This window comes from Molossus molossus, unplaced genomic scaffold (assembly GCF_014108415.1).
Source record: "Molossus molossus isolate mMolMol1 unplaced genomic scaffold, mMolMol1.p scaffold_m16_p_1, whole genome shotgun sequence".
NCBI lineage: Eukaryota > Metazoa > Chordata > Mammalia > Chiroptera > Molossidae > Molossus > Molossus molossus.
Genome location: NW_023425344.1, coordinates 120,673,621 through 120,699,487, shown reverse-complemented (window position 1 = coordinate 120,699,487; position 25,867 = coordinate 120,673,621). Strand labels below are relative to the sequence as shown.

Sequence of the window (25,867 nt, the reverse complement as noted above, 5' to 3'; positions counted from 1 at the left end):
GAGAGCTGAGAGCGGGCGCCTGCGTGCGAGCATATTTTTGGCCCACACCTGCAGCAGAACACGCAGCCCCAGCCTGGCTCGCCTGGCTGGCTGCCTCCGAAGCTGTACTCGGCCCCTGCCGAATCCTCCCTATGTAGAATGCCAAGGCAGGAAAAGACGGATTTGTGTGTCTAGCTCAGTATGTCCCCAACTAACCACAACACCTGTCCCCACGCCGCGTTCCCCGACCCCATGAATGGCACCGCCATCTCTGAGCCGGCCCAGGCCAGAAAACAGTCTCATCCTGACCCCTGACCTCCCGCTCAGTCAGATGCCACCTCATGCGTTGCGCAAACATTTACCAAACACCTACTATGAGCCAGGCACTGTTCTGGAAGCTGGCGATTGATATGCAAGTGAACAAACTGACAACCTCCTGCTCACATGGAATTTACATTCTATTTTGGTTGCAGGGCAGGGGTTGGGGGGGGGGGGGGGGGGGGGGGGTATTTGGGAGACACAGAGAATGTCAGAGGATGAAGTGCTACAGAGAAAAACAAAGCAGAGAAGGGGTAGGAATCATGTTGCTGCAGACTGCAATTTTAAATAGGCGGTCAGGGAAGTCCTCACAGGGAAAATGACACTGAGCAGAGGTAGGAGTGTGGAATCAAGAATCAAGGTGCACAGATACCTGGAGAAGAGTGCACCTGGCAGAGGGAACAGCAAGTTCAAAGGCCCTGCCCAGTGGTTTTTGAGGGAGGGGCACTGGAAATGTGCAGCGGTCTTGTGACTGGGGAATTCTGCTGAAATCTAGTACCCCCAGGGAATGCGATGCTCACGGGGACATTTCTGCCCCAGGTGCAGGGAACACCCTATTGAAATGGAGATATTGTGAGGTCTGAGTCAATGAAGGTCACTCTGGCTGCTTCTCTGAGAATATACAAGGATATATTTCTCTATATCCGTCCAGCCCCACTGCCATATCCTCGTCTAAGCCTTCATCATTGCTCCTTAGAGTACAGCCTCCAAACCTAGTTCCCATTTGTCTTTTACTCCCTCCAGTTCTTTCACCTCCCTGTCACATATAAAGTGGTCTTTTAAAAAATCTTTTTATTTTATAATATTTTTTCTTTATTGATTTTAGAGACAGGAAGAGAGAGGGAGAGATAGAAACATTGATGAGAGAGAACATAGATTGGCCACCTCCTGCATGCCCCCCACTGGGGATTGGGCCAACAACCTGGGCATGTGCCCTGACCCGGAATCGAACTGGTGACCTCTTGGTGCACGGATCGATGTTCAACCAGCGAGCCACACCGACCAGGCCAAAGTGGTCTTTTCAAAAATGCAAAATCTCATTCTGTCACCACCTTGCCCCTTCATTAGTTTCCATTTGAATACAAAATAGAATCTTCAGCAGAACCTACCAGGCCTATCTGCCTCTACTTCTAATCTCCTCTAGTTTAAGTCTCAGCTAAAACATCACTTCCTCTGGGAAGCTCCCCTGAATCCACTCCATAGCAAGTTAGGTGTCTCCTGGTCTGTTTCCAGCACTTCTCCATGGTAATTCTCAGAACACTTGACCCTTGTTATGACCCCAACCCAACCTGTCACTCTTTCCTCTATGCCTGAGCACAGAAAACCAACCTGTGGGTAATGGATCTGATAAGCCAAATCCTTGAAAGATATTAATAACTGGTAAAGGAGTTAGATTCAACTGTATTATGGATGGGGCACATGACCAAGGTGATGTTGCGCTCAAAGTACCGATGCTATAATGGTGGAATTTAGGTAACAGAACAGACAGGAGACAAGCCTATTGCTGAGCTTCCAATTCATCTGGCATTGTTTTGTTCACCCCATCCTCTATATCTCTGGCTCATCCCAAAGAGCTTCATGATACCCAAGAGAGGTCTGTCCTTCGATCCCAGTTGGAGATAGAGCCACAGAGGGAGAAAGAACCTGTGTGGGAGCTGTGGCAAGGAAGTGGGGAGCAAAGCACTCCCAGATCCCTCATTCTGTTCTGCATCCCAATCTGTCCTTCAACTCCCCAGACTCACCAATGCCCAAGCTCTAGAGAATCATGGCAACCTGCTCATCAGGGCTGGAAGACCACCTGCTGAGGCTCCTGACCAGGGGTCCAGAAAAACGCTTTTTTTGATAGAAGAGGCATTGCTTTGCTCGCATTTTATAAGGGGCTCTTGACCCCAAAGAAATTCATTAACTAGTTCAGCCAATTCCTTCCCCACTTCTCAGCTGGAGAGAGTGATACTAGAAGGAGAAGGCCAAACAACACATGGCAAATCAAAGAAGAGTCTAGCCCCTTGCTTCCAGGCCAGGGCTCTTCCCATCATGATTTATTGTCCCAAAGTACCAGCAAAGCCCAAGGAGGCCAAAGGAGGACAGCCTCAGCCCCTGGGTCAGGGCTATTATCCCCCCATACTCCTGGACAAAACTCTGGTACAATGAGGGTAAAGGGAGGTGTTGCGCTTCTAACCATATCCTGTCTCCACAGAACAGCTCTCCAGATGGAGGAGTTGCTCAGGAGCACTGGGCAAAGAAAGAGGAAGACAGGCAGGAGTTTAGAGAACCTTGACCAGGCGCTGAACAGCCAATCCTGGGTCAAAGTTTGCATGCCTTTGCGTGAGAAGCTCTTTGGCTGATTTGCTAGCGATCAATGCCAGGAAAACAGAGGCAGGAGACAGTGGGGAGCAGAGAGGACTCTGGGTTGGAGGCATAGAGACCACTAAGGGTCTTGGCCCAGCAGAGTGATCCAGCTTAGAATCTTCAGTCAGCCCTGTTGAGGGCTAGGTGGCAGGGGTAATGGGGAGAGAGCAAGACCCACAACAAACCTCTTCTGCATGGTGGAGGCAAGGACCCACACCCCAAACATCCTATGCTGAATCTGGAAATGCTATAGGAGCTGTGAGAAGCTGGGGGGTGGGGGGCAGGTAAAGGGACTCTGAGAGAGTGGGTGGCTGGAGAAGAGTCATGGAGTATGAAGAATATAGGAAGGGCATTTCTGGCAAGAGGACAGGATATAACAAGAACAAAGCATGGGACGGGGAGGTTGGCGTGAAGCTGTTTGAGAAGAGTAGTTTTAGTGGATGTGTAGAATTAGGGCTTGCTTCCCAATGTGTCTTTGCCCCACCTAGTCACCCTTCATACCACTTGCCATCTGAACCCCGAACGTCTCCCCCCTCCTACCTATGCCCCAAGAGCCAAAGAGATTTAGTTTGCAGGATCCAGGGCTCAGATGGGTCAGTCCCCTACCCCACCCCCATCTCCCTGGTTCTTGGCTGCTATAGTTAGGGTGACAATATTTTCCCAGGATAGACGTGGTCTAAGCCTGTTGTCCTGGTATAAATATTAAAAGTACCCTCTTTCATTTTTAAGAGTCCTGTCTTGAACAATAAATTATATGATCAAGCCAGTCATAGTGGACATCTGAGGGGTCTTGTGTGCCCATTCTCTCTTCTTCAGGAAATACCACTTCTGTTCTTTACCCTACCCCTACTCTTAGCCAGTAGTTTTGGTGGAGCTGACCACACCCCAGGCTATCAGAGTGGTGCATGACCCGGGCCAGACCAATGAGAACCCAAAAAAGGTTTTTCTGAAGTCGTTGGAAAAGAGTGGTTCTCTTTCTGCCAGGGTGACTAAGCTAATTTTAAAATAAGCCTGGGCCTACCAATAGCCATTTTTAAAGAAAGCCTACTTTAGAATGCTGCCCATTCAGGGGAAAGTCATTGAGCATCTAGATCCAATTATTTCTGAAGCCAATGAAGTTCACCCACAGAGCATATCTATTATGTGAATCAATACCACCACCATCACCCTCTTTGCCTCCTTTCCCTCTTTTCCTTCTTTATTTTTTCTCTTTCTCTTTTTCCTCTTCCTCTTCTAGTAGGAGTTGGATTTGGGGAGTTGCAACTGAAAGAATTATAACCAAAACATACAGACCAGAGAGGCTTTCCCCATAGTGCTCTCTGAAAAAGCCCCAAGAAGGCCTGAACAGGTTGGACAGAGGCCTAAGGAAGTTACTTTTGTCCAATGGCTTCCCACTGGTCTACCAAAAATGCCACCATTGGCACCACTGTATGAGGCTAATTTTATTTCCAGAAGACCCCATGGTGGTTTTGGGGAGTTGTTGGCTGGTGATTGCCTGGAGAGAACTCATGTATGAAGCAGAGATTATCAGATGAGACTGTGCCACCTCATTGTCCTGGGAGGAAAGCTCAACCCACTGTCTACTGGGGGCTGCTTGGATGGGGGACATCCAGAAAGAAAGCAGCTGTCGCCAAGTTCCTGGTGCCTCATTTGCTTTTCTAGCTCCTAGCTGAAGAAGAGATACCATCCCTTCGCCAAGTTTAAGATGGGCCAAGTCGAAGTTTTCAGAAGGAAGTTTATGAGAAATCTCAGAGGAAACAGTCCTCATAATAACCTACGAGGCCCTTCCAAATGTGGCTCCCATGACCTCTCTGACCTTCTTGCCTGTTACTTTCCCTTCCCCAGGCTCACTCTTCTCCAAGCACAAATGCCTCCTTGATGTTCCGGACACACTCCAGGCAGATCCCTGCCTGTATCTGTCAGGGTCGGTCCCTGAAGGAAACATAAGGCTTCCTCAAACTGGGTTAATAAAGAGAGTTTAATAAAGGAACAATTTATAAAGGTTATCAGAAAGGTTTAGAAAAACCAATAGGGGACAATGCAGCACCCCAGGGTTAGCAACAGCAGGGCTAGAAGTGGCGAGAGGAAAGGGCAGAAAGCAGAACCCAGAGAAGGTGGCCATGGAGAGGCTATAGTGAGGAGCTGTGGCCTTCAGTAGAGAGTTGCAGCTACACGAAGACCCTACAGGGAGAGAGCAGAGCCTACTATGACCTCACTCTATTCATGCCCTCTGATGTCCTGCTGGTGCCTTCTATGGACTGAACCTAACTGGAAGCCAGAGAGTAAGGGGCCCATTACTATAGCCCAAAGAAGTCAGTCCTCCAGGACTGAGAGTAGAGAGGGGTAGAGAGTGAGTCTGGAGAGGCAAGTAAAAGACATCTAGCATTCTGCCTCAGGGCATTTGCATTTGCTCTTCCCTCCACCTGAAAACTCTCTATTCCCAAATCCTCCTGTCTTACTTCCTCAAATAGTACCTTTCCAATATGGCCATCCTATGTAAAACTGTTACCTTGACTCATAGTCTCTCTCCCTTTTCTCGACTCGATTTAAACAATTTTTTCCTTTATTGATTTTACAGAGAGAGGAAGGAAAAGGGAGAGAGAGCCCTGGCCGGTTTGGCTCAGCGGTTAGAGCGTCGGCCTGCGGTCCAGAGAGACCCGGGTTCGGTTTCCACTAAGGGCGCGTGCCTCAGTTGCAGTTTGTCCCCGGCCCTGGTCGGTCGTGCAGGTGGCAGCCACTCGATGTGTCCCTTTTGCGTCGATGTTTCTCTCTCTCTCTCTCTCTCTCTCCCTCCCGCTCTACCTGAACAAAAAATGGAAAAATGTCCTCTGGTGAGGAAGATAAAAAAAAAAAAAAGAAAATCATGAAAAAAAAAAAAAGAAAAGAAAAGGGAGAGACAGAGAAACATCCATGAGAGAGAACATCAACTGGCTGCCTCTTGCATGCTCCCCACTGGGGATCTGGCCCACAACCCAGGCATGTGATGTGACCGGGAATCAAACCGGCGACCTGTTGGTGCATGAGTCAATGCTCAACCACTAAGCCACACCGGCCAGACTCAACTTGATTTTTATTTGTAGCACTTACAAACTCCAAACATACTATGTATTTCACTTTTTTACATTGTGTATGGTCTCTATACCTCAACTAGAATGTAAGCTCCAGCAGAGCAGAGACTTATGTGTTTTGATCAATCTTTTATCAATAGCAAACTGGCACATTGTGGATGCTAAATAAATATTTGTTAAATAAATTCATGGAATCATGTCAAATCCCCAAATAGGAAAATACACTAGGTTTGACATGGCAGAGGCTTGGTGAAATTATAGGTCCAAGTTGGTCAGCTGAATGGATCCCCACAGCCCAGATATTTTCTTCAGCACTAGGTGAGTATCAGTCATTTTGCTGCCAGAAGACAGACATGGTCCTGCCTAAAGAAACTCACCTCAGCCTGGCCCAGCTTAGGCATCCTACCTTCTGCCACCTTCACTTCTGTCCAGGGCTACCTTCTGAGCTAGGCCTCATTGCTGAACACATGGTCATGATTACCAGAAGTTCCAACATCTTCCCATGTCAAAGCCTCCTGGTTTCTCTCAACAGGTCACAGGTCTTCTCTCCACCGCCTGGCCCCACCACAATAATCAGCAAACAGTAGGTTTTGTAACTGCTCTCAGCAGAGAGGGCTCTGCAGGATTGGGACAGAAGACCTCCATGGACTGGTAGGTGGGAAGGACTGTAAGGATACAGACGCTGGCCCTGGTTGGTTTGGCTCAGCGGTTAGGGCGTTGGCCAGCAGACCAGAGAGTCACGAGTTTGATTCCAGTCAAGGGCACGTACCTCTGTTGTGGTTTGGTTCCTGGCCCTGGTGGGGTCATGTGGGAGGCAACCAATTGATGTGTCTCTCTCACATCAATGTTTCTCTCTCTCTCTCTCTCTCTCTCTCTCTCTCTCTCCCTCCCTCTCTCCCTCCCTCCCTCTTCCCCCCTTCCCCCTCCCTCCCTCCCACTCTATCTGGAGATAAATGGAAAAATATCCTTGGATGAGGATTTAAAAATAAATAAACAAAAAAGATACAGACGCTGGAACACTGCCCAGAGAAGGGAGAGGAGTAGCCCAGAGGTTCTGGGCTGGCTCTAGATAGAGAGCAGTGGAAATGAAGGTAGAAATTCTTTTTTTTCTCTCTCTCTTTTTTTCTTCAATTGTATCAAATGTGATTTAGACCTATATTATATATCAGAACTTGACTAATTCTGCTCAGGTTGGCAGTGCCTTTGTGCTGGGGAAATGTTTGCCAGGCCCGTGCACTGTGGAAGCTGGCCTGCAGAGGAACACTGACCTCCTGAAAGGCATGCTCAGGGCCACGCTGATGTTCCAAGTTAGAGATGCCCTTTTATACACTAAACACAGAGGTTTGCTGATAGTTAATGTTTTTGTCCTCTCATCAAATCAAGGTCTCTGCGGAACCTATTTTGTCAGCCAAATGCTCCTGGATGTGCTTCCCTGGCCTCTGCTAAGGAGGTGGTGTCATTCAGACCTATCAGGGCACATCCTGGCTGTCTCACCAACCAGTGCTGGGACACTCAACATACTTAGGGACCCTCTCCCAACTGCTCCACCACTTGTAGACCCCTAATAGCCATCCCCGCACCTTGATTTTTCTTTCTTCCCAACACTCTCCCCTTCTTCAATTTTGTCCAGGTATCCTCCATATTCCTTTCCAGAGCTATGTGCTTTGTGGGGAGGTTGACCCCAAACCCCAGCCTCAGGCAGTGGGTCCTGGCTGGTCTGAAAGTCATTGTGGCTTCAGTTACCTTGTTGATGTTTGGATTAAACCTGGATCTGTGACATGATCTGGCCAATGATATGGCCCGGCCAGTGTCGCTCAGTGCATTGAGCGTCATCATGTGGACTGAGAGGTCCCAGCTGGATTCCCGGTCAGGGCACATCCCCGGTAGGGGGCTCATTCACCAGTAGGGGGTGTGCAGGAGGCAGCCGATCGATGTTTCTATCTCTGTCTCCCTTCCTCTCTCTCTAAAAAATCAATAAAAACATATTTTAAAAAAAAAGATATGTAGGAGAAATCTGGTGAGATAGCTTTTAGGAAAGGTTTCCTCACTCTTAAAAAGGATATATGGCAAGAGATGTACCCTTGTCCCTCTGGCCCTTGTCATGTCTGGATGTGATGGCCAAAACTGCAATATCTATAAGGGAGCCAGCCTGGGAGAAAGGCTAACCTTCCAACAATAGTGGAGCTGAAATTTGCAAAGAGTCAGTTTATTTTATTCAGTGTCCTTGCAAGAAACAGGACCCTTTCAAACTGGTCATTGAAGAGAGTTTAATAAGGGGATTATTTACAATGATGTGGGCAGGGTATAGAGAAACCAAGACAGAATAGTGTGGTACCACATGACTAGTAACAGAGAGGAGCCCTCGCTTGTCTTGGGCTTGAAGGGGCAAGAGGAAGAAACTATTCCTGGAACTCCGAGAGATAGAGACTGTAAGGAGAGAAGAGTTGCGTGCAGGAGCTGTGGCCTACAATGGTGACTTTGCAGGGAGGGTCTAGAGAAAAACATACCCCACCCTCACTCTCCTCCCCTACTTCCATCTCATGCCAATGCCTTCCATTGACTGAACCCAACAAGAAGGCAGAGGATGGGAGAGCCCCTTGCCACAGTTTGCAGAGGTCAGCCTCTCAGTGCACAGAACAGGCCAGAGAAGCAGGGGGAGTAGATCTAAAGGTCAAAGAGGATTTTCAGCACAATCTGGGTCAGCAATTACCTCATCCATCTGTCTGCCTGCTGGTTGTACATCTCTTCCATGAAAGCAAGGCCTGCTTTACAGCTATAAGGTTCCTCCTAGAACAGTGTCTGGCAGCATAATTTATGCTCTGAGACTATGGTTGAACATCTACTATGTAACTGGCACTGTAGTAAAAATTGAGTGAATGGGAACATAGTTTGTCTCAAGTTGTTCATAGTCTAGAAGAGAAAATGAAACCAAAGCTTCTCCCATTCAGTAGGTTGTCTTTTCATTTTGTTGATTTTGTTTGCTGTAGTTTGATTTTGTTGCTTATTTTTTCTATTTTTCCCTTGCATAAGCAGACATATGCAAATATATATATAACTAAGAGCAATGTCAAAGCAATTTTCTATAAAACTTAGCCTAACTTCAAACCTTGACTTTCATTATTGAGTGAGCTGAACCCAATGGAGGTACAGATAGAAAGTAGCTGCCCTGTCCCCCAATCTGTGGTCTTCAAACATGCTCTGCATCGCTGTCAGATTCCCGACCTTGCCCCTTGACACTGGCATGGGTTGAACCCATCGCTCTAATTTTCAGGAATTAAAGCCCAGTCCAGTCTAAATCAAAACGGCCTTTTCACATCTATGTTAAGGTTTGTCCCCAGACTCTTCTCAGACCTGACTATGTAGGAAAGGGAGAGGCATGCTCTATTTCTGCAATACTTTTTTTCCCTGCCCTGCTGGTCTCTCAACCAGGGAGGGGCAAGGGGAGAGTGTTGGAAGAGGAGCCAATCTCTTTTTATTTGGCTGATGCTATTTATCTTCTCTCGGCTAAAGTTGCCCTCCAGTGTAGTGGATGTCCCAGTGCTGACTTTTCATTGAGTGCCAACAGTGTCCTCCACATCACACGGTTCCTAAAGTAGCTGCTGGACTTGAGTTGCCCTCTTGCTTGCCCCCAGCTCATTCCCACAGGGTCTTCCCTAAAGCCTGTCACTGCTGGTGTCCCCTTCCCTCTTCATTGAAGTCTCCTTTACACAGCTGAAGTCCAGTTCCCTTCAGCATGTCCACCCGGCCCTCAGGAGACTCACATTCCGATAAGGTATCTAGCTCTGGCCATGCAGGCTTCCCTCTGCTATGCTCACTTTTACATGCTGTTGTGCTGCCTCTGTGTCCACATATTTCCCCTAGATCCAGGGATATGTGTCAAGTAGGAGCATAGCATAGTGTCTAGAGCACAATCTTCTAAAGGTTGGAGTCCCAACTCTAACATACTGCTAACACAACTTCTTTGTGCCATTACCTCATTTAATATGATAATAGTATTAATTTCTATCCCATAGGATTACTGAGAATATTTTTTGTTAATATGTATAAAACTCTTAGAACAATGTCAGCACCCACAAGTATCCAGCACTATAAAGTGGCTTCTAAATACACCCATACCACAGTATCCCACCCACCTGAACTCAGGGCTGGGGAGTCCCCTTCTAGCAGACATCCTACTCTTAAAATTTCAGTCTCCTGGGACTCCCTGCACTTGGCTTTGTGAGATGGGGAGGTTCTTCCTTCCTTCCCCAGGGGGAGGAGAGAACTGCTATGGGACTCCTTACCCAGCAACTGCGCTTCACCTTAAAGCTTCCTTTCATGCAATGAAAACCCACATACCTTTTTTTTTATCCTCACCCGAGGACATTTTTCCATTTTTTGTTGAGAAAGAACGGGAGGGAGAGAGAGGAAGAGAGAGAGAGAGAGAAACATCGATGTGAAGGGACACATCGAGTGGCTGCCACCCGCACGACCAACCAGGGCCGGGGACAAACTGCAACCAAGGTACATGCCCTTAGCGGGAACCAAACCCGGGTCTCTCTGTACCGCAGGTCGACGCTCCAACCGCTGAGCCAAACCGGCCAGGGCTTTTTTTTTTTTTTCATCCTCACCCGAGGACATTTTTCCATTTTTTGTTCAGGTAGAGTGGGAGGGAGAGAGAGGAACAGAGAAAGAGAGAGAAACATTGATGTGAAAGGAACACATCGAGTGGCTGCCACCCACACAACCGACCAGGGTCGGGGACAAACTGCAGCCGAGGTACGCGCCCCTAGCTGGAACCGAACCCGGGTCTCTCTGGACCGCAGGCCGACGCTCTAACCGCTGAACCAAACCAGCCAGGGCAAAACCCACATACCTTCACAGAGGTTCATGGAGAGCTGGCATTTGTCATGCCTACTCTCTCCTCTCTGTATAGATATACAGATAGATGTACATTTTAAAGCAGGCCCTTTAAAACTAAGTTGCAGCCCTGGTCAGTTTGGCTCATCAGTTAGAGCGTTGGCTTGCAGACCAGAGAGTCCCGGGTTCAGTTCCCACTAGGGGCACGTACCAAACTCAATCAATCAATCAATCAATCAAAGTTGCAGAAATCATGTTATCTTCAAACACCACAGCATTGATCTCCTAAGAATATCTCTTAAAATATTATCCCACATAACCATGATAATATGTTCACACTGAAGAACATTCATTCCATAATATATCATCTCCAGTCTTAGTTCATGTGTCTTCAATTGTTACCAAATGTCTTTTGTAGCTTAAAAAATATTTTTAAATTCAGGGTCCAATCAAAGTTTTCATATTGCATTTGGTTATGTCTCTTTAGTCTCTTTGCTTAGAAAATTGAAGAGTGGGCCCGGCCAGCATGGCTCAGTGCTCGAGCATCGACCCATGCACCAAGAGTTGGCCAGTTCAATTTCCAGCCAGGGCACATGCCCAGGTTTCAGGCTCAGTACCCAGTGGGGGGCATGCAGGAGGTAGCCAATCAGTGTTCTCTCTCATAAATGTTTCTATCCTCACCCAAGGACATTTTTGCATTTATCTTCAGATAGAGTGGGAGGGAGAGAGGGGGAAAGAGCGAGAGAGAGAAACATCGATGTGAGAGAGATACATTGACTGGTTGCCACCCACATGACTCTCATTGGGGCCGGGGACAAACTGCATCTGAGGTACGTGCCCTTAGTAGGAGCCAAACCCAGGACTCTCTGGTCCATGGGCCAACGCTCTACCACTCAGCCAAACCAGCCAGGGCTCATCAATGTTTCTATCTCTCGCTCCCTCTCCCTTCCTCTCTCTAAAAAAATCAATAAAGAAAAAATTTTTAAACAAAATTGAAGAGTGTGAACTAGTTGCCATGAGGAAAAGCCTACAGCATGGATTTTCTTCATTCACTTTTACCATTTCTTACCAGGAGGAAGGAGGGTGAGGAGCCTCTCTTTAGAATGCAAAATCTTATTCATTTCTTGGTTTAAATTAAGGACTTGGGCTGAAATTCAGAGGTGGCTGGAACACTCTTGTTCCTTATCTGTTTTTGCAGGTGGTTGGAAGGGTACTACAGAGCACCCTTCTGAAGAGGAGCAGTGAGCCTCCTGACTAGTCTGGACTTAGTGCCCAGGCAGGGTCCTTTACCATGGGCACAGTGGAGAGAAGGCTGGACTAGTCCAGAGGCCTCTCACTCGTAGCACCCTGCCTTGACCTTGAGAAAAATAATCTCCCTGACCCTGGACCCTGAAAGGAGCTGGACATTCCTCCCCAGAGACACCACACCTATCCCTGAAGAGCTGCCCCTGGGACTGGGTAATAGGTGGAGCTGAGGGATCACGGCCCAAGACAAAGGGCTGATCCTTCCAACTTTATTCACACTGGCATGGGTTGCTATCAGGTGACCAGGACAGCTGGGTCAACATCAGTGTTTATAAAAGGCAACCCCACCTGGAGCCACAAGTTGTACCAGCCCCCACAACCCTACTGATCTCAAGCACCAGACTCCACAGGTACCTTTCTTGAGCCCATTTCCCAGTCTCCGGGACGCCCCGCTCCCATTATATATCTTGGGAAGAGTGGAGAAGGAGGGATGGGGGGGAATCTCGGTTAGGTGTAGAAGGCCTGGGTTCTAGTCCTTGCTGCCTAGCTCTCGACCCCAGTTTCTCCATTTTTTAAATAAGCAGCTTAGACTGGGCCATCTCTAAGGACCCTTAGTGCAATTGGAGTGGATCTGGCTGCAGCTCAACCTCAGCTGCCAAGACAAGAGTACGGGCATATTGGGAGGAGGTGACCTTCTTCATCTTTTTTTAAAAAATTTTTTTAGCTACTTCCTGCTGAAGGAGGCATTGGGGTCACAGGGGGATGGACTTTGACAGTAGTCAGCTGGAATGAGGTACTAGCCTCCTGGAACTTTACATAAAAGTTGGTATTGGACAGACGATTGAAGGAACATCATCTCATCAATGGACTGGTTGGTAAAGGCCCAAACTCGGTACTGGAGAAATGAAGAAAATTGGTATAAGTTGGACTCGCACCCTCCAGGCTCCAGTGTAGGGGAGGCAGTTTGAAAGGCACCAGAGACATACAGGGAAGAACTGAGTTATCTGGTATTGTGGCGAGGGCTGTAGGGCAGCTTTCTCCTGGACAGATGTGCTGTCAGAGGCCTTTGTTCCTTTGGTGAGCCCTTCCCTGGGGTGGCAGACAGCCATCATATCTGGGCCTCTAGCAACCTGGTTCACACTGTTTGCCCTGCCCTGGTGATTTTCATCTTTTTTTTTTAAATTAATTTTTAAAAACTTATTTATGCATTTATTTATTTTTATTCCTCACCTGAGGATACTTTTCTATTTATCATCAGATAGAGTGGGAGGGAGGGAGGGAGAGAGAGACACAGAGAGAAACTTCGACCCACCCAGGGTCGGAATGAACTGCAACTGAGGTACATGGCTGGTATCAAACCCACAACTCATTGGTGTGCGGGCCATCGCTCTAACTGCTGAGCCAAACCGGCCAGGGCTTAAAACTTATTTTTATTGTTGAATATATTACAGATGCCCCCCCCCTTTTCCCCATTCATCCCCTCCTCCCCACTCCCACCCCCTTCCAGCCTTCCCAACTCTGTTGTCTGTGTCCATTGGTTATGCATATGTGCCTATAAGTTTTTTGGTTTATCTCTTCCTGCCACTCCTCCCCACTTCCCTTTGAGGTTCCTCAGTCTAACAAACAACTTGTATTTCTTAATACCTTCACCTTTTTGGTCCATCCCCTAACCCCCTTGGTATCCATGAATCTGCATCTGTTTTGCTTGTTCATTTTGTTTGTAGATTTAATCATTGATAGATATGTATTTATTGCCATTTTTTTAATCCTCACCTGAGGACATTTTTGCACTTATCTTCAGATAGAGCAGGAGGGAGAAAAGGAGGAAGAGAGAGAGAGAGAGAGAGAGAGAGAGAGAGAGAAACATTAATGGGAGAGAGGCACATCGACTGGTTGCCACCCACACAACCCCAACCAGGGCCGAGGACAAACTGCAACCGAGGTATGTGCCCTTAGCGGTAACCAAACCCAGGTTCCTCTGGTCCACGGGCCGACGCTTTAACCGCTGAACCAAACCGGCCAGGGCTTTATTGCCATTTTATTGTTCATATTTCTTATATTTTTCTTCAAGAAGACCCTCCCACATTTCATATAATACTAGTTTGGTGGTGATGAACTCCTTTAGCTTTTTTCTGTCTGAAAAACTCTTTATACGACTATCAAATCTAAATGAGAGCTTTGCAGGATAGAGTAATCTTGGTTGTAGGCCTGTTTTTCATCACTTTGAATATTTCTTGCCATTCCCTTCTGGCCTGCAAAATTTCTTTTGAAAAATTGTCAGTCTTATGGGAACTCCTTTGTAGGTAACTGCTTTTCTCTTGCTGCTTTTAAGATTCTCTTTTTGTCTTTAACCATTTGCATTTTGATGATGATGTATCTTGGTGTGGGCCTCTTTGGGTTTCATCTTGTTTGGGACTCTCTGTGGTTCCTGGACTTGTATGTGTTTCCTTCACCAAGTTAGGGAACTTTTTTGTCATTATTTTTTCAAACAGGTTTCCAATTTCTTGCTCTCTCTTCTCCTTTTGGCACCCCCATGATGCAAATGTTGGTATGCCTGAAGTTGTCCCAGAGGCTCCTTACACTGTCCTCATTCTTTTGGATTCTTTTTTCTTGTTGCTGTTCTGATTGGGTGTTTTTTTCCCCCCTATATTCCAAATCAGTGGTTTGTTTCTTGGCTTCACCTACTCTACTACTGATTCCCTGTAAATTATTATTTATTTATTTATATATTTTTATTTTTCGGTACGTGCCCCAAGTGGGAACCAAACCCGGGACTCTCTGGTCCGCAGGCTGACGCTCCAACCGCTGAGCCAAACTGTCTAGGGCCCCTGTAAATTATTCTTTATTTCAGTTAGTGCATTCTTCATTTCTGACTGGTCCTTTTTTATGCTCTTGAGGTCCTCACTAAGTTCTTTTGAACTCTGTATCTGTTAGATGGCTTATCTCTGTTTTGTTGAGTTTTTTTTCCTGGAGTTTTGTTCTGTTCTTTAATTTGGGACATTTCTTTGTCTCTTCATTTTGGCTGACTCACTGTGCTTGTCTCTATGTATTAGGTAGAGTTGCTATGTCTCCTAGGCTTTATAGGGTAGCTTATGATAGGTGTCCTGTCGGGTCCAGTGGCACCCCCGCTGAGCCCTTGAGGTGCACCCTTGTGTGGACTGTCCATCCCTCTGTTGTAATTGAGTCTTGATGTTGGCACATCATTGGGAGGGATTTTCTCAGGCTGATCAGCTGCAAGGACTGGCTGTGCCCACTGACCACTGGCCTCTGACTACCCTAGAGGACCAGCTGTGCAGGGGCCCAACACACAGAGCAAGAGTTACTTCAGCAGGGCTCTGGTACCCACTGAGTCCACTCCTTGAGTGTGTTGCTTGTGGAGGTGGTTGGGTGGTGGTACTTTGACGTGGTCTGAAGCTGTCCACTGGGTGTGCTGGCTCTGGAGTAAGGTCAGCCACTGCCTGTGTTCTACCCGGGGACACCAGGCATAAGCTACAAAGTGACTGCAGATGGCTGCTTCTTGTGCTGGGCTTGGAGCTGCCCAGGCAAGACCAAGCTGTGAATCAAGGCCATATGCTGCTTGTGTCGGGCCTGGTGTTACTTACTTAGAGGTATGGGGCTTGCTGAGGCCAGATGCTACTTTTTTTAGAGAATTTAGGAACATCTGAAGCAGGAGCTAAAACAGGCCAATCTTGTCATAAAGCCATTGGAAACAGCTTGGGTGGACCTGAAAATTGGGTTGGGCAGGGCCTAGAGAATCACAAGGGTGGAGCAAACAGTGTGAGCCAGATTGCTGGAGTCCCAGAAAGGGTGTCTGTCTGCCGCTCTGTGGGGGGGAAGGGCTCACCAAAGGAACAACGGCCTCCACCAGCATGTCTGTCCAAGGGAAAATTGCTTCTCCAGCTCTCACCCCAATGCCAAACAACTCATTTCTTCATTGTATGTCCCTGGTGCCTTTCAAGCTGCCTCCCCAACTCTGTAATCTGGAGGGAGCAGGTCAGAGTAAGTCCATGGGAGAGCCCTTTGAGAGGAACTGCTTGGGGCTCCAGCAGCCTCAGCCTCCCTCAGCCTCAGTTCCCGCTGTTTTTACAGCCAGAAGTTATGGGGACTTCTCTTCCTGGCACTGGAACCCTGAGCTGGGGGGCCCAGTGTGGGACAGGGACCCCTCACTCCTCAGGGTAGACCTTCACAGCCAAAATATCCTCCTGATTTTTACCTGCCACACGTGGGTGCCTTCTGCGCCTCCACCCCTCCTACCAGTCTCAATGTGGCTTTTTTTTCTTTTCCTCACCCAAGGACATTTTTCCACTTTCTGTTCAGATAGAGTGGGAGGGAGAGAGAGGAAGAGAGAGAAACATTGACGTGAAAGGGACACATCGAGTGGCTGCCACCCACACGACCCCAATCAGGGCCAGGGACAAACTGCAACCGAGATACGCGCACTTAACAGGAACCGAACCTGGGTCTCTCTGGACCGTAGGCTGATGCCCCAACCGCTGAGCCAAACCGGCCAGGGCTCGATGTGGCTTCTTTAATTTCGTAGTTGTAGGACTTCCATTCAGCTTGATTTCAGGCAGTCCTGAATGATGGTTGTTCTGTAGTTTAGTTGAAATTTGATGTGGTTGTGGAAGGAGGCAAGTAACTGCGGTTACCTACACCACCATATTGATTGGAAGTTTTGACCTTTTTGATCTTGATAAAGACACTCTGGGAGAGGGGCATTACAAGCCATTTGCATATACCATGGGACCTTGGCCCCTCAAGTGTTGCTGGATGGGAAAAGCTCTCTATTCCCTAGATATGATGGCGTATCAGCAGGAAGCCAGCACTAGTGAAGCCTCTTTGACACAATGCTCAGCATACACCCTTGCAGTTGGGGCTCAAGTTGGGAGTCACCAGCCCTCAGATTCTGTTATGCACTAAGGATGAGCTCCTGGCGTGCAGGACCCATGGTGCATGTAACTTAGTGTTTCTGGTGTCCAGACGAGATCCAAGCACAGAACATGTGCCAGTGTTTATCGACTTAGTAAGCCGAGGAAGGGAGGGAGGGAGGGAGGGAGGGAGGGAGGGAGGGAGGGAGGAAGGAATGGCTCCATCTTGATCCTGTCTGGTTCCTCTTCCTTCTTCCTCTGCAGCTAGTACAGATGGCATTGTCCTGGCCACAGAGCTTCTCCACCATCTTCTGCCTGGTATTCTGGGTGTTGAGGGCCTGGAAGCATCAGGTCCCCAAAGGCCTGAAGAGTCCACCAGGGCCCTGGGGCTGGCCCCTGCTTGGACACATACTCACCTTGGGGAAGAACCCACACCTGGCACTGTCGCAGCTGAGCCAGCGTTATGGGGACGTGCTAGAGATCCGCATTGGCTGCACACCTGTGCTGGTGCTCAGTGGCCTCGACACCATCCGGCAGGCCCTGGTGCGGCAGGGCGATGATTTCAAGGGCCGGCCTGACCTCTACAGCTTCACCCTGATCTGTGGTGGCCAGAGCATGACCTTTAACCCAGATTCTGGACCAGTGTGGGCTGCCCGCCGTCGTCTGGCCCAAAAGGCCCTCAACACCTTCTCCATCGCCTCAGACCCGGCTTCCTCGTCGTCCTGCTACCTGGAGGAACATGTGAGCAAGGAGGCTGAGGCCCTCATCAGCAAGTTTCAGGAGCTGATGGCAGGGGCTGGGCAGTTTGATCCCTATAATCAGGTGGTGGTGTCGGTGTCCAAAGTCATTGGTGCCCTGTGCTTTGGGCAGCACTTCCTCCAGAGCAGTGAAGAAATGCTCAGCCTTGTGAAGAACAGCCATGAGTTCGTGGAATCTGCCTCTTCTGGAAACCCCGTGGACTTCTTCCCAATCCTTAAATACCTGCCCAACCCCACCCTGCAGATGTTCAAGGCCTTCAACCAGAGGTTTGTGCAGTTCTTGACGATAATGACCCAGGAGCACTATCAGAACTTTGACAAGGTGAGCCCAGTATATGGGTAGTGGGCAGGCATCCTGCAGAGCTTGTGTGTGGCCCCTCACCCAGCTCCAAAGCACCCAGATCGCTGATGTGCTGCCAAGGCCTAGGAAGGCTCTGGGATACCTGGGACCAGCCATGTGACCTGAAGCCAATCCTTCTCTGCCTCTGATCTTAGTTTCCTCATTCCTATAGCCTCCTTCTCAGAGCTACTCAACACCTCAGAGAGCCCTGTAATGTGGGGGGCTGTTACTATGAGTGAGAAGGCTTTTTTTTTTTTTTTTTTTTGTGGAACCGAACCCGAGACTCTCTGGTCCGCAGGCTGATGCTCAACCACTGAGACAAACTGGCCAGGGCCTTTTTTTTTCTTCCTTTATTGATGTTAGAGAGAGAGAAAGGGAGAGGTAAAGAGATAGAAACATCAACGAGAGAGAACATTGACTGGTTGCCTCCTGCATGCCCCCCACTGGGGATTTGGCCCACAACCTGGGCATGTGCCCTGACTGGAAATCGAACAGGTGACCTCTTGGTGCAGGGTCAACACTCATCCACTGAGCCCACTGGCTGGGCATGAGAAGGCTTTTGTTCTGCAAGAACCTCAACCCTGACAGAGACTAATTCTCAGCTCAGATGTCACTTCCCTTCCCTTACTCACACTAACCTCCTCTTTGAAATTGGACCCCTGAGGTTATTGGGAGGAAGGATCAATGGGGCATGAAATTATACTGTTAAGCCCTCCTGCTGTGAGCCTAAACCAATGACTGGAGGCCTGGAGAGGTTGTCAGATGGGGTGGGGCAAGGCTCAGCCTTTGACTTTGGACGTGCTGGAGTGCCTCTAAACTTGTGATCTCTCAGAACAGTGTCCAGGATATCACAGGTGCCCTGTTCAAGCACTGTGAGGAGGACTCCAGACCCAATGGTGACTTCATTCCCCACAAGAAGATTGTCAACCTTGTCAATGACATTTTGGGGGCTGGTAGGAGCCAGGCCCCTGCCACTCCATCCATCACTGCCCATCAACCGAGTCCATCAAATAATTTTTTAAAATCATTTATCTTTATTGTTGAATGTATTACAGATGTTTCTCACTTTTTCCCTATTGACTTCCCACCCCCCAAACCCCCTTCCCTTTGAGGTTTGTCAGTCTAACAATCAATTTGTACTTTTTTTTTTTTTTTCTTTATCCTCACCCGAGGACATTTTCCCTTTTTTTTTTTGTTCAGGTAGAGTGGGAGGGAGAGAGAGGAACAGAGAGAGAGAAACATCGATGTGAAAGGAACACATCGAGTGGGTGCCACCCGCACGACCGACCAGGGCTGGGGAAAAACTGCAACCAAGGTATGTGCCCTTAGCGGGAACCGAACCCAGGTCTCTCAGGACCGCAGGCCGATGCTCTAACCGCTGAGCCAAACCGGCCAGGGCAATTTGTACTTCTTAATCCCTTCACCTTTTTCACCCATTCCCCCAACCCCCCTCCCATCTGGCAACCAACAAAATGTTCTCTGTATCTATGAGAAAGTTTCTGTTCTGCTTGTTCATTTTGTTTGTAGATTCAATTGTTGATAGATATGTATTCATTGCCATTTTGTTTGTTCGTGTTTTTAATCTTTTTCTTCAAGAAGACTCTTCAACATTTCATATAATAATGGTCTGGTGGTGATGAGCTCCTTTAGCTTTTTCTTGTCTGGGAAACTCTTTATATGGCCATCGATTCTAAACAATAGCATTGCAGGATAGAGTAATCTTGGTTGTAGGTTCTTGCTTTTCATCACTCTGAATATTTCTTGCCACTCCCTTCTGGCCTGCAAAGTTTCTTTTGAGAAACCAGCTGACAGTCTTATGAGAATTCCCTTGTAGGTAACTAACTGCTTTTCTCTTGCTGCTTTTCAGATTCTCTCTGTCTTGAACCTTTTGCATTTTGATGATAATGTGTCTTGGTGTGGGCCTCTTGGGGTTCATCTTATTTGGGACTCTCTGTGCTTCCTGGACTTGTATGTCTGTTTCCTTCACCATGTTAGGGAAGTTTTCTGCCATTATTGTTTCAAATAGGTTTTCGATTTCTTGTTCTCTCTTCTTCTGGCACCACCAAGATGCGAATGTTGGCACGCTTGAAGTTGTCCCAGAGGCTCCTTACAATACCCTCATTTTTTTTTTTTCATTCTGTTTTCTTTTTGCTGTTCTGATTGGGTGCTTTTTGCTTCCTTATATTCCAAATCGATGGTTTGCTTCTTGGCTTTACCTACTCTACTATTGAATCTGTGTAAATTGTTCTTTATTTCAGTTAGTGCCTCCTTTATTTCTGACTGGTCCTTTTTTATGCTCTTGAGGCCCTCACTAAGTTCATTTAAGTTCTCACTAAGTTCATTGAGCATCCTTATAAGCAGTGTTTTGAACTCTGCATCTGTTAGGTTGCTTATCTCCATTTCGCTTAACTTTTTTCCTGGAGTTTTGTTCTGTTCTTTCACTTGGGACCTGTTTCTTTGTCTCCTCATTTTGGCTGCCTCCTTCTGTTTGTTTTTATGTATTACTTAACGAGAGGTATGGGGCTAGCTGAGACCACATGCTGCTTGTTTGAAAGAATTTAGGAAAACCTGAAGCAGGATCCAAGACAGGTCAATCCTATGGTAAAGCAACGGGGAACAGCTTGGGTGGGCCTGAAAGTTGGGTGGGCAGGGCCTCAGGGAATCACCAGGGCGGGGCTACCAGTATGAGCCAGGTTGTTGGAGTCCCAGATATGGTGGCTGTTTGCCGCCCCAGGGAAGTGCTCACCAAATGAACAAAGGCCTATGACAGTACCTCTGTCCAGGAGAAAGCTGCCTCTCCAGCCCTCGCTCCATTGCCAAATTCAGTTCTTCCCCATATATCTCTGGCACCCCTCAAGCTGCCTCCCCTCCGAGCTTAGAGGAAGCAAGTCCGAGTAAGTGCATGGGCCCTTTAAGAGGACCTGCCTGGGGCTCCCGCAGCCCCACCCTCCCTCAGCCTCAGTTCTGCTGGTTTTATAGCCTGAAGTGATGGAGATTCTCTTCCTGGCACTGGAACCCTGATCTGGGCGCCTGATGTGGGACAGGGACCCCTCAGTCCTCAGGGAGGAACTTCCCAGCCGAGGTGTCCAACTGATTGTCATCTGCCACACATGGGTGTGGGACCAGACTGTCTGTCTCTGCCCCTCCTACCAGTCTCGGTGTGGCTGCTTCTTTAATTCTGTAGTTGTAGGACTTCCATTCAGCTTGATTTCAAGCGGTTTTAAATGATGGTTGTTCTGTAGTTTAGTTGTAACTTTGATGTGGTTATGGGAGGACGAAATACTGCATTTACCTACCCGCCATCTTGACCGGAAGTCTCATTAAATAATTCTTGAACCACACACCAGATGGTGTGGGACACAGAGACCTGGCCTGGGTTCAGGGTTTGAGCCTAGGCTATGCCACCAACCCCCAGTAGAAACTCAGCCAAGCCTTTCTCCTCCTCTGGGCCTGTTTTCCCATTTGAACAATAAAAGGCTCTCTGGCCTATAAGTCTAGGGCCCTATAATTCCAGCAGCTAATTATGACTCAAGGTTAGGGGTGGGAGATCAGGGGCAGGAAACAGAGAAAGATAATGCTTGGTACATACATGGTGGGTGCTTGGTAAATGTCTTCCTTCCTTCCTTCTGTACCTTGCCCCATGCTGCCTAGGATTTGACTCGGTCACAACAGTCATCTCCTGGAGCCTTATGTACCTTGTGACAAATCCTGAGATACAGATGAAGGTCCAGGAGGAACTGGGTATGCAGAGTGAAGTCTTGGGGTCCTAGATCATTTGTTCAATCTATATATAGCCATTATATGTCTAGTATGTGCAAACTCTGGGCATACAATGATGTCCACCCTTGTCTAGAAGATGCTGGGGGTTAGTGGGTCTCAGACATGTAAACAGACATAGAGTCATACCACATACAGTGACATTTAGTATAATAGGGGACACAGATACCATGGAGGACTCAGGGTGGTCCCTAAGCCCTGCCTGTCCTCTGTGGCCTGCAGACACAGTGATTGGCAGGGCACGGCTGCCCCGGCTGTCTAACAGATCTCAGCTGCCTTATTTGGAGGCCTTCATCCTGGAGACCTTCAGACACTCCTCCTTCGTTCCCCTCACCATACCCCACAGGTGAGGCCTGCCTGTTCTACCTTCCCACCTCTCATCCTTATCATATTTTCTCCTCCTAGTTTCTCAGCTCTCGCCCTAGCTCAGGCCTCAGCATCTCCTTCCTGACCATGACACCAGGTTCCTCAGACTCTCGGCCTCTAGTCTTCCCTGGTTCAGTCTAAACATGATAAAACTACCCAGCTCTCAGGAGAAAATCACACTCCTGATCTCAGCTCTTTTACCTTTGTTCACATTCTCTCCCTAAAAGTACTCTCAGTGCAACCAGGCTGGCCTCATTGTCCCTTACAAGCATGATCCAGACAGCCTCCAGTTATGCTTATGCTGGGCCTTCTGCTTGAAATGCCTTCTAATCTCTTTTCTGGCTGCCAGAATCCTATCCCTGCCCAAGGTCAATCCTGACGCAGCAAACTTCCCCTCCCCTAGAAGCCTTTCTTGACTCATCTAGCTGGCACTGCTTCATTTCTGATGTCTTGTAGGACTAATAGCCATTTGTTCTTAATTATGTCCTGTGATTTTTTTTTTTAATCCTCACCCGAGGACATTTTTCCACCCTTTGCTCAGATATAGTGGGAGGGAGAGAGAGGAAGAGAGAGAGAGAGAGAGAGAAACATCGATGTGAAAGGGACATATCGAGTGGCTGACACCCGCACAACCAACCAGGGCCGGGGACAAACTGCAACCAAGGTACGTGCCCTTAGCGGGAACCAAACCCGTGTCTCTGGACCGCAGCCCGACGCTCTAACCACTGAGCCAAACCAGCCAGGGCTGTCCTGGGATTTTAACGTTAAGTGAGATAGTGAACACTTCCTCTGCCAACATGTTGATCTATTTATTCCCAGAGTAAGAGTTCTTACTCCTCATTCAGGCTGGAAACTCCCCAGGGGTCCAGAGAATAGCCAGGTGCACAGATGGGCACAAACAGAAGTGTAGTAAACACTTGTTGAAGTGGAAAAACCAGAGCCAAGGTAGGGGAAGGATAATGTCCCCCTTCCCTCCTTCTGACATTTCTTTCCAGTGTAGAGTATAAAGCCTGTGGTAGGCAGGCTATTGGGGTGGGGTGGAGGTAGGAGCAGGAAGCATCCAGAGATGTACCCTGGTTTTCCAGCCTGTAAGCCTGACAGAGCCCTCTTTCCCCCTCAGCACAACAAGAGACACAACACTGAACGGCTTCTACATCCCCTAGGAACGCTATGTGTTCATAAACCAATGGCATGTCAATCACGACCAGTAAATACACATCCTCCACTAAAGAATGTACGCAGTTCAGCAGACAGGGAGGCTGTTTTTGCCTCTAGTATCTGGTTATATAAAAAAGGAATGGTGCCTCAATTGCTATATAATTTTCTCTAAGTGATAAAATTTAGGTCTATGTTTCTCAAACTCTAGTGCAATAAGAATTACCAGGAAGATGAAGAATAAAAGAATTAACCAGGAAGCTGGTTATAGATTATGGCACCCCATCCCCCAAGATTCCACTTAGGTAGCTAAGGTTCCACCTTAGGTGATCCTGATGTGAATGGCTTAGGGACTTCTGTATAGAAAATTGCATTTAGCCTTGGCTGGTTTGGCTCAGCGGTTGGAGTATCGGTGCACGGACCAATGAATCGCGGGTTCGATTCCAGCCAAGGGCACGTACCTCGGTTGCGGTTCGTCCCCGGCCCTGGTCGGGTCATGTGGGAGGGAACCAGTCGATGTGGCTCTATCACATTGATGTTTCTCTCTGTCTCTCCCTCTCTCCCTCTCTATCTGATAGTAAAATAGAAAAATATCCTTAGGTGAAAAGAAAAAAAAAAAAAAAAGAGAGAGAAAATTGCTTTTTTAGTCTATAGGTAGGGAGATCACATAATTTACCATCCAAACAGGGGTACTTCTGAGTGTGGGATGCTATCAATAATTACTCCACCCCGGCCAGGTAACGAGTTGAAGCATCACCGCATGCACCAAGGTTGGGGGTTTGATCCCCGGTCAGGTAACATACAGGGGTTGACCAGTGGGTGCATGAATGGGTGGAACAAGAAAAGTCAATGTTTCTCTCTCTCTCTCTCTCTCTCCCTCTCCCTCTAATTTTTTTTTTTAATCCTCACCCAAGGACATTTTTGCATTTACCTTCAGATAGAGCAGGAGGGAGGGTGGAAGGAAGAGAGAGAGAGAAACATCAATGTGAGAGAGACAAATCGACTGGTTGCCACCCACACAACCCCCACTGGGGCCAGGGACAAACTGCAACCGAGGTACATGTCCTTAGCGGGAACAGAACCCGGGTCTCTCTGGTCCACGGGCTGATGCTCTAACTGCTGAGCAAAACCAGCCAGAGCTTCCTCTCTCTCTTTAAAGTCAATAAATTTTTAAAAATTACTCTAAAACGATAAGCACAAACCAGGATATATTATGGATTCTTCTTTTATACTGATTGGAATGAAGATAATTTAATATTAAAAGATACTATTTTCAAGGCTGATCATTTTAGAAAGAGCTCTGTAAAATAAATAAACATTAAAGTACAGTTTGGTCCCTTTCCCCACTCTCCTCTTACTGCTATCTATTCTAACACGTGAAATCAACAGAAGTCTGTTCAGAAGTCTCTCCCCGAGACTCTCCTTCTAGGGCCTCCTGGCCAAAAAATCCCAGCTCCTCTGTCCTTCTTGCAGGAAGCTGTGGGGGGACCCATCTGAGTTCCGGCCAGAGTGATTCTTCACTGCTGATGGCACTGCCATCAACAAGACCTTGAGTGAGAAGGTGATGCTCTTTGGCATGGGCAAGCACCGGTGTATAGGGGAGGTCCTGGCCAAGTGGGAGGTCTTTCTTTTTCTGGCCATGTTGCTGCAGTGACTGGAGTTCTATGTGCCACCAGGCATGAAAGTGGACCTAACCGCCATCTATGGGCTGACAATGAAGCACGCCCACTGTGAACATGTCCAGACATGGCTGCGCTTCTCCATCAAGTGAAGAAGAAACCAACATGCTAAGGCAGAAGGAAGGGTGGCAGTCACCTATGGGTCTCAGCTTTTTTTCTTTCCTTCTCTTTTTTAAAAACAGCTTAATTGAGATATAATTCATGCAGGAGAAAAGAATTTTTCCCTTTTCTAGTCTAGGTTCTTTGTCTGGTCTAAAATTAAATTGACATAGACAGATTAAGAGGAGAAAAACACATTTAATTTTGTACACATGGGAGCCCATAGAAATATGAGACTCAAGTCACCAATGCAGGTAGCTTTTATAGTATCTTTAAAACAAAGAAAGAATTATTTGTAAAGATTTGATAAAACAAAGGAGTTTGGGCAGCAAATTAATGAAGAAGTAACAAAGTTTGCTTATACAGCCTTCTTGGCCTTGAATTCCCTATCTCTGGTGATAAGGATGACTCCTACTCTCCTGATGTAGGGAGAATATCTTCACACAGGAGATTTATTTCCTGCTTTCTGGAGGACAAGGGAGGGGCAGAGAGTACCTTTTGTATGAGCTGTTTCTTAAGTACCTTTAACTCAAAATAATTAATCTGCCAAAATGGAATAGTTTAGGTGGCTTATTTTGCTCCTCATCATTCATATACCATATAATCCATCCCCTAAAATGTATAATCCATGACTTTCAGTGTATTCACAGAGTTGCGCTACCACACCACAATCAATTTTAGAGCCTTCTCATCACCCCCAAAAAACAACAAAACAAACACCATACCCATAAGTTACTCCCATTCTTCCCTAACCCACCTTCCCTGCCCCACCAACCCCAGGAAATTACTTATTTTCTGTCTCTATAGATTTGGCTACTCTGGACATTTCGTGTAGATGCAATTATACAATAAGTGGTCTTTTGTGACTGGTTTCTTCACTTAACATGGTTTCAAGGTTCATCCATGTTATAGCATGTATGGTTTCTTGAGTATTGACTGGGCCCATGTTTGTTTCCTCAGTCATGGATGGGTGCATCTTTCCCTACTTTCTCTTCTCTCTTTTCCTGTATGATCCTGGTCTTTGAAC

The 25,867-nt window shown here is 47.5% G+C and overlaps 1 protein-coding gene across 1 annotated transcript in view; it reads left to right on the top strand.

Annotated features, from left to right (window-relative positions):
• Window positions 1–24,833, top strand: part of LOC118637248 (cytochrome P450 1A2-like) — a 28,921-nt gene extending 4,088 nt beyond the window's left edge. The window contains 7 exon segments of the mRNA XM_036272540.1: window positions 7,368–7,466; window positions 16,963–17,746; window positions 18,597–18,717; window positions 21,416–21,505; window positions 21,764–21,887; window positions 23,028–23,114; window positions 24,536–24,833. Coding sequence (XP_036128433.1) covers window positions 7,368–7,466; window positions 16,963–17,746; window positions 18,597–18,717; window positions 21,416–21,505; window positions 21,764–21,887; window positions 23,028–23,114; window positions 24,536–24,833 — 1,603 coding nt within the window.
• The last annotated feature ends 1,034 nt before the right edge of the window (window positions 24,834–25,867 follow it).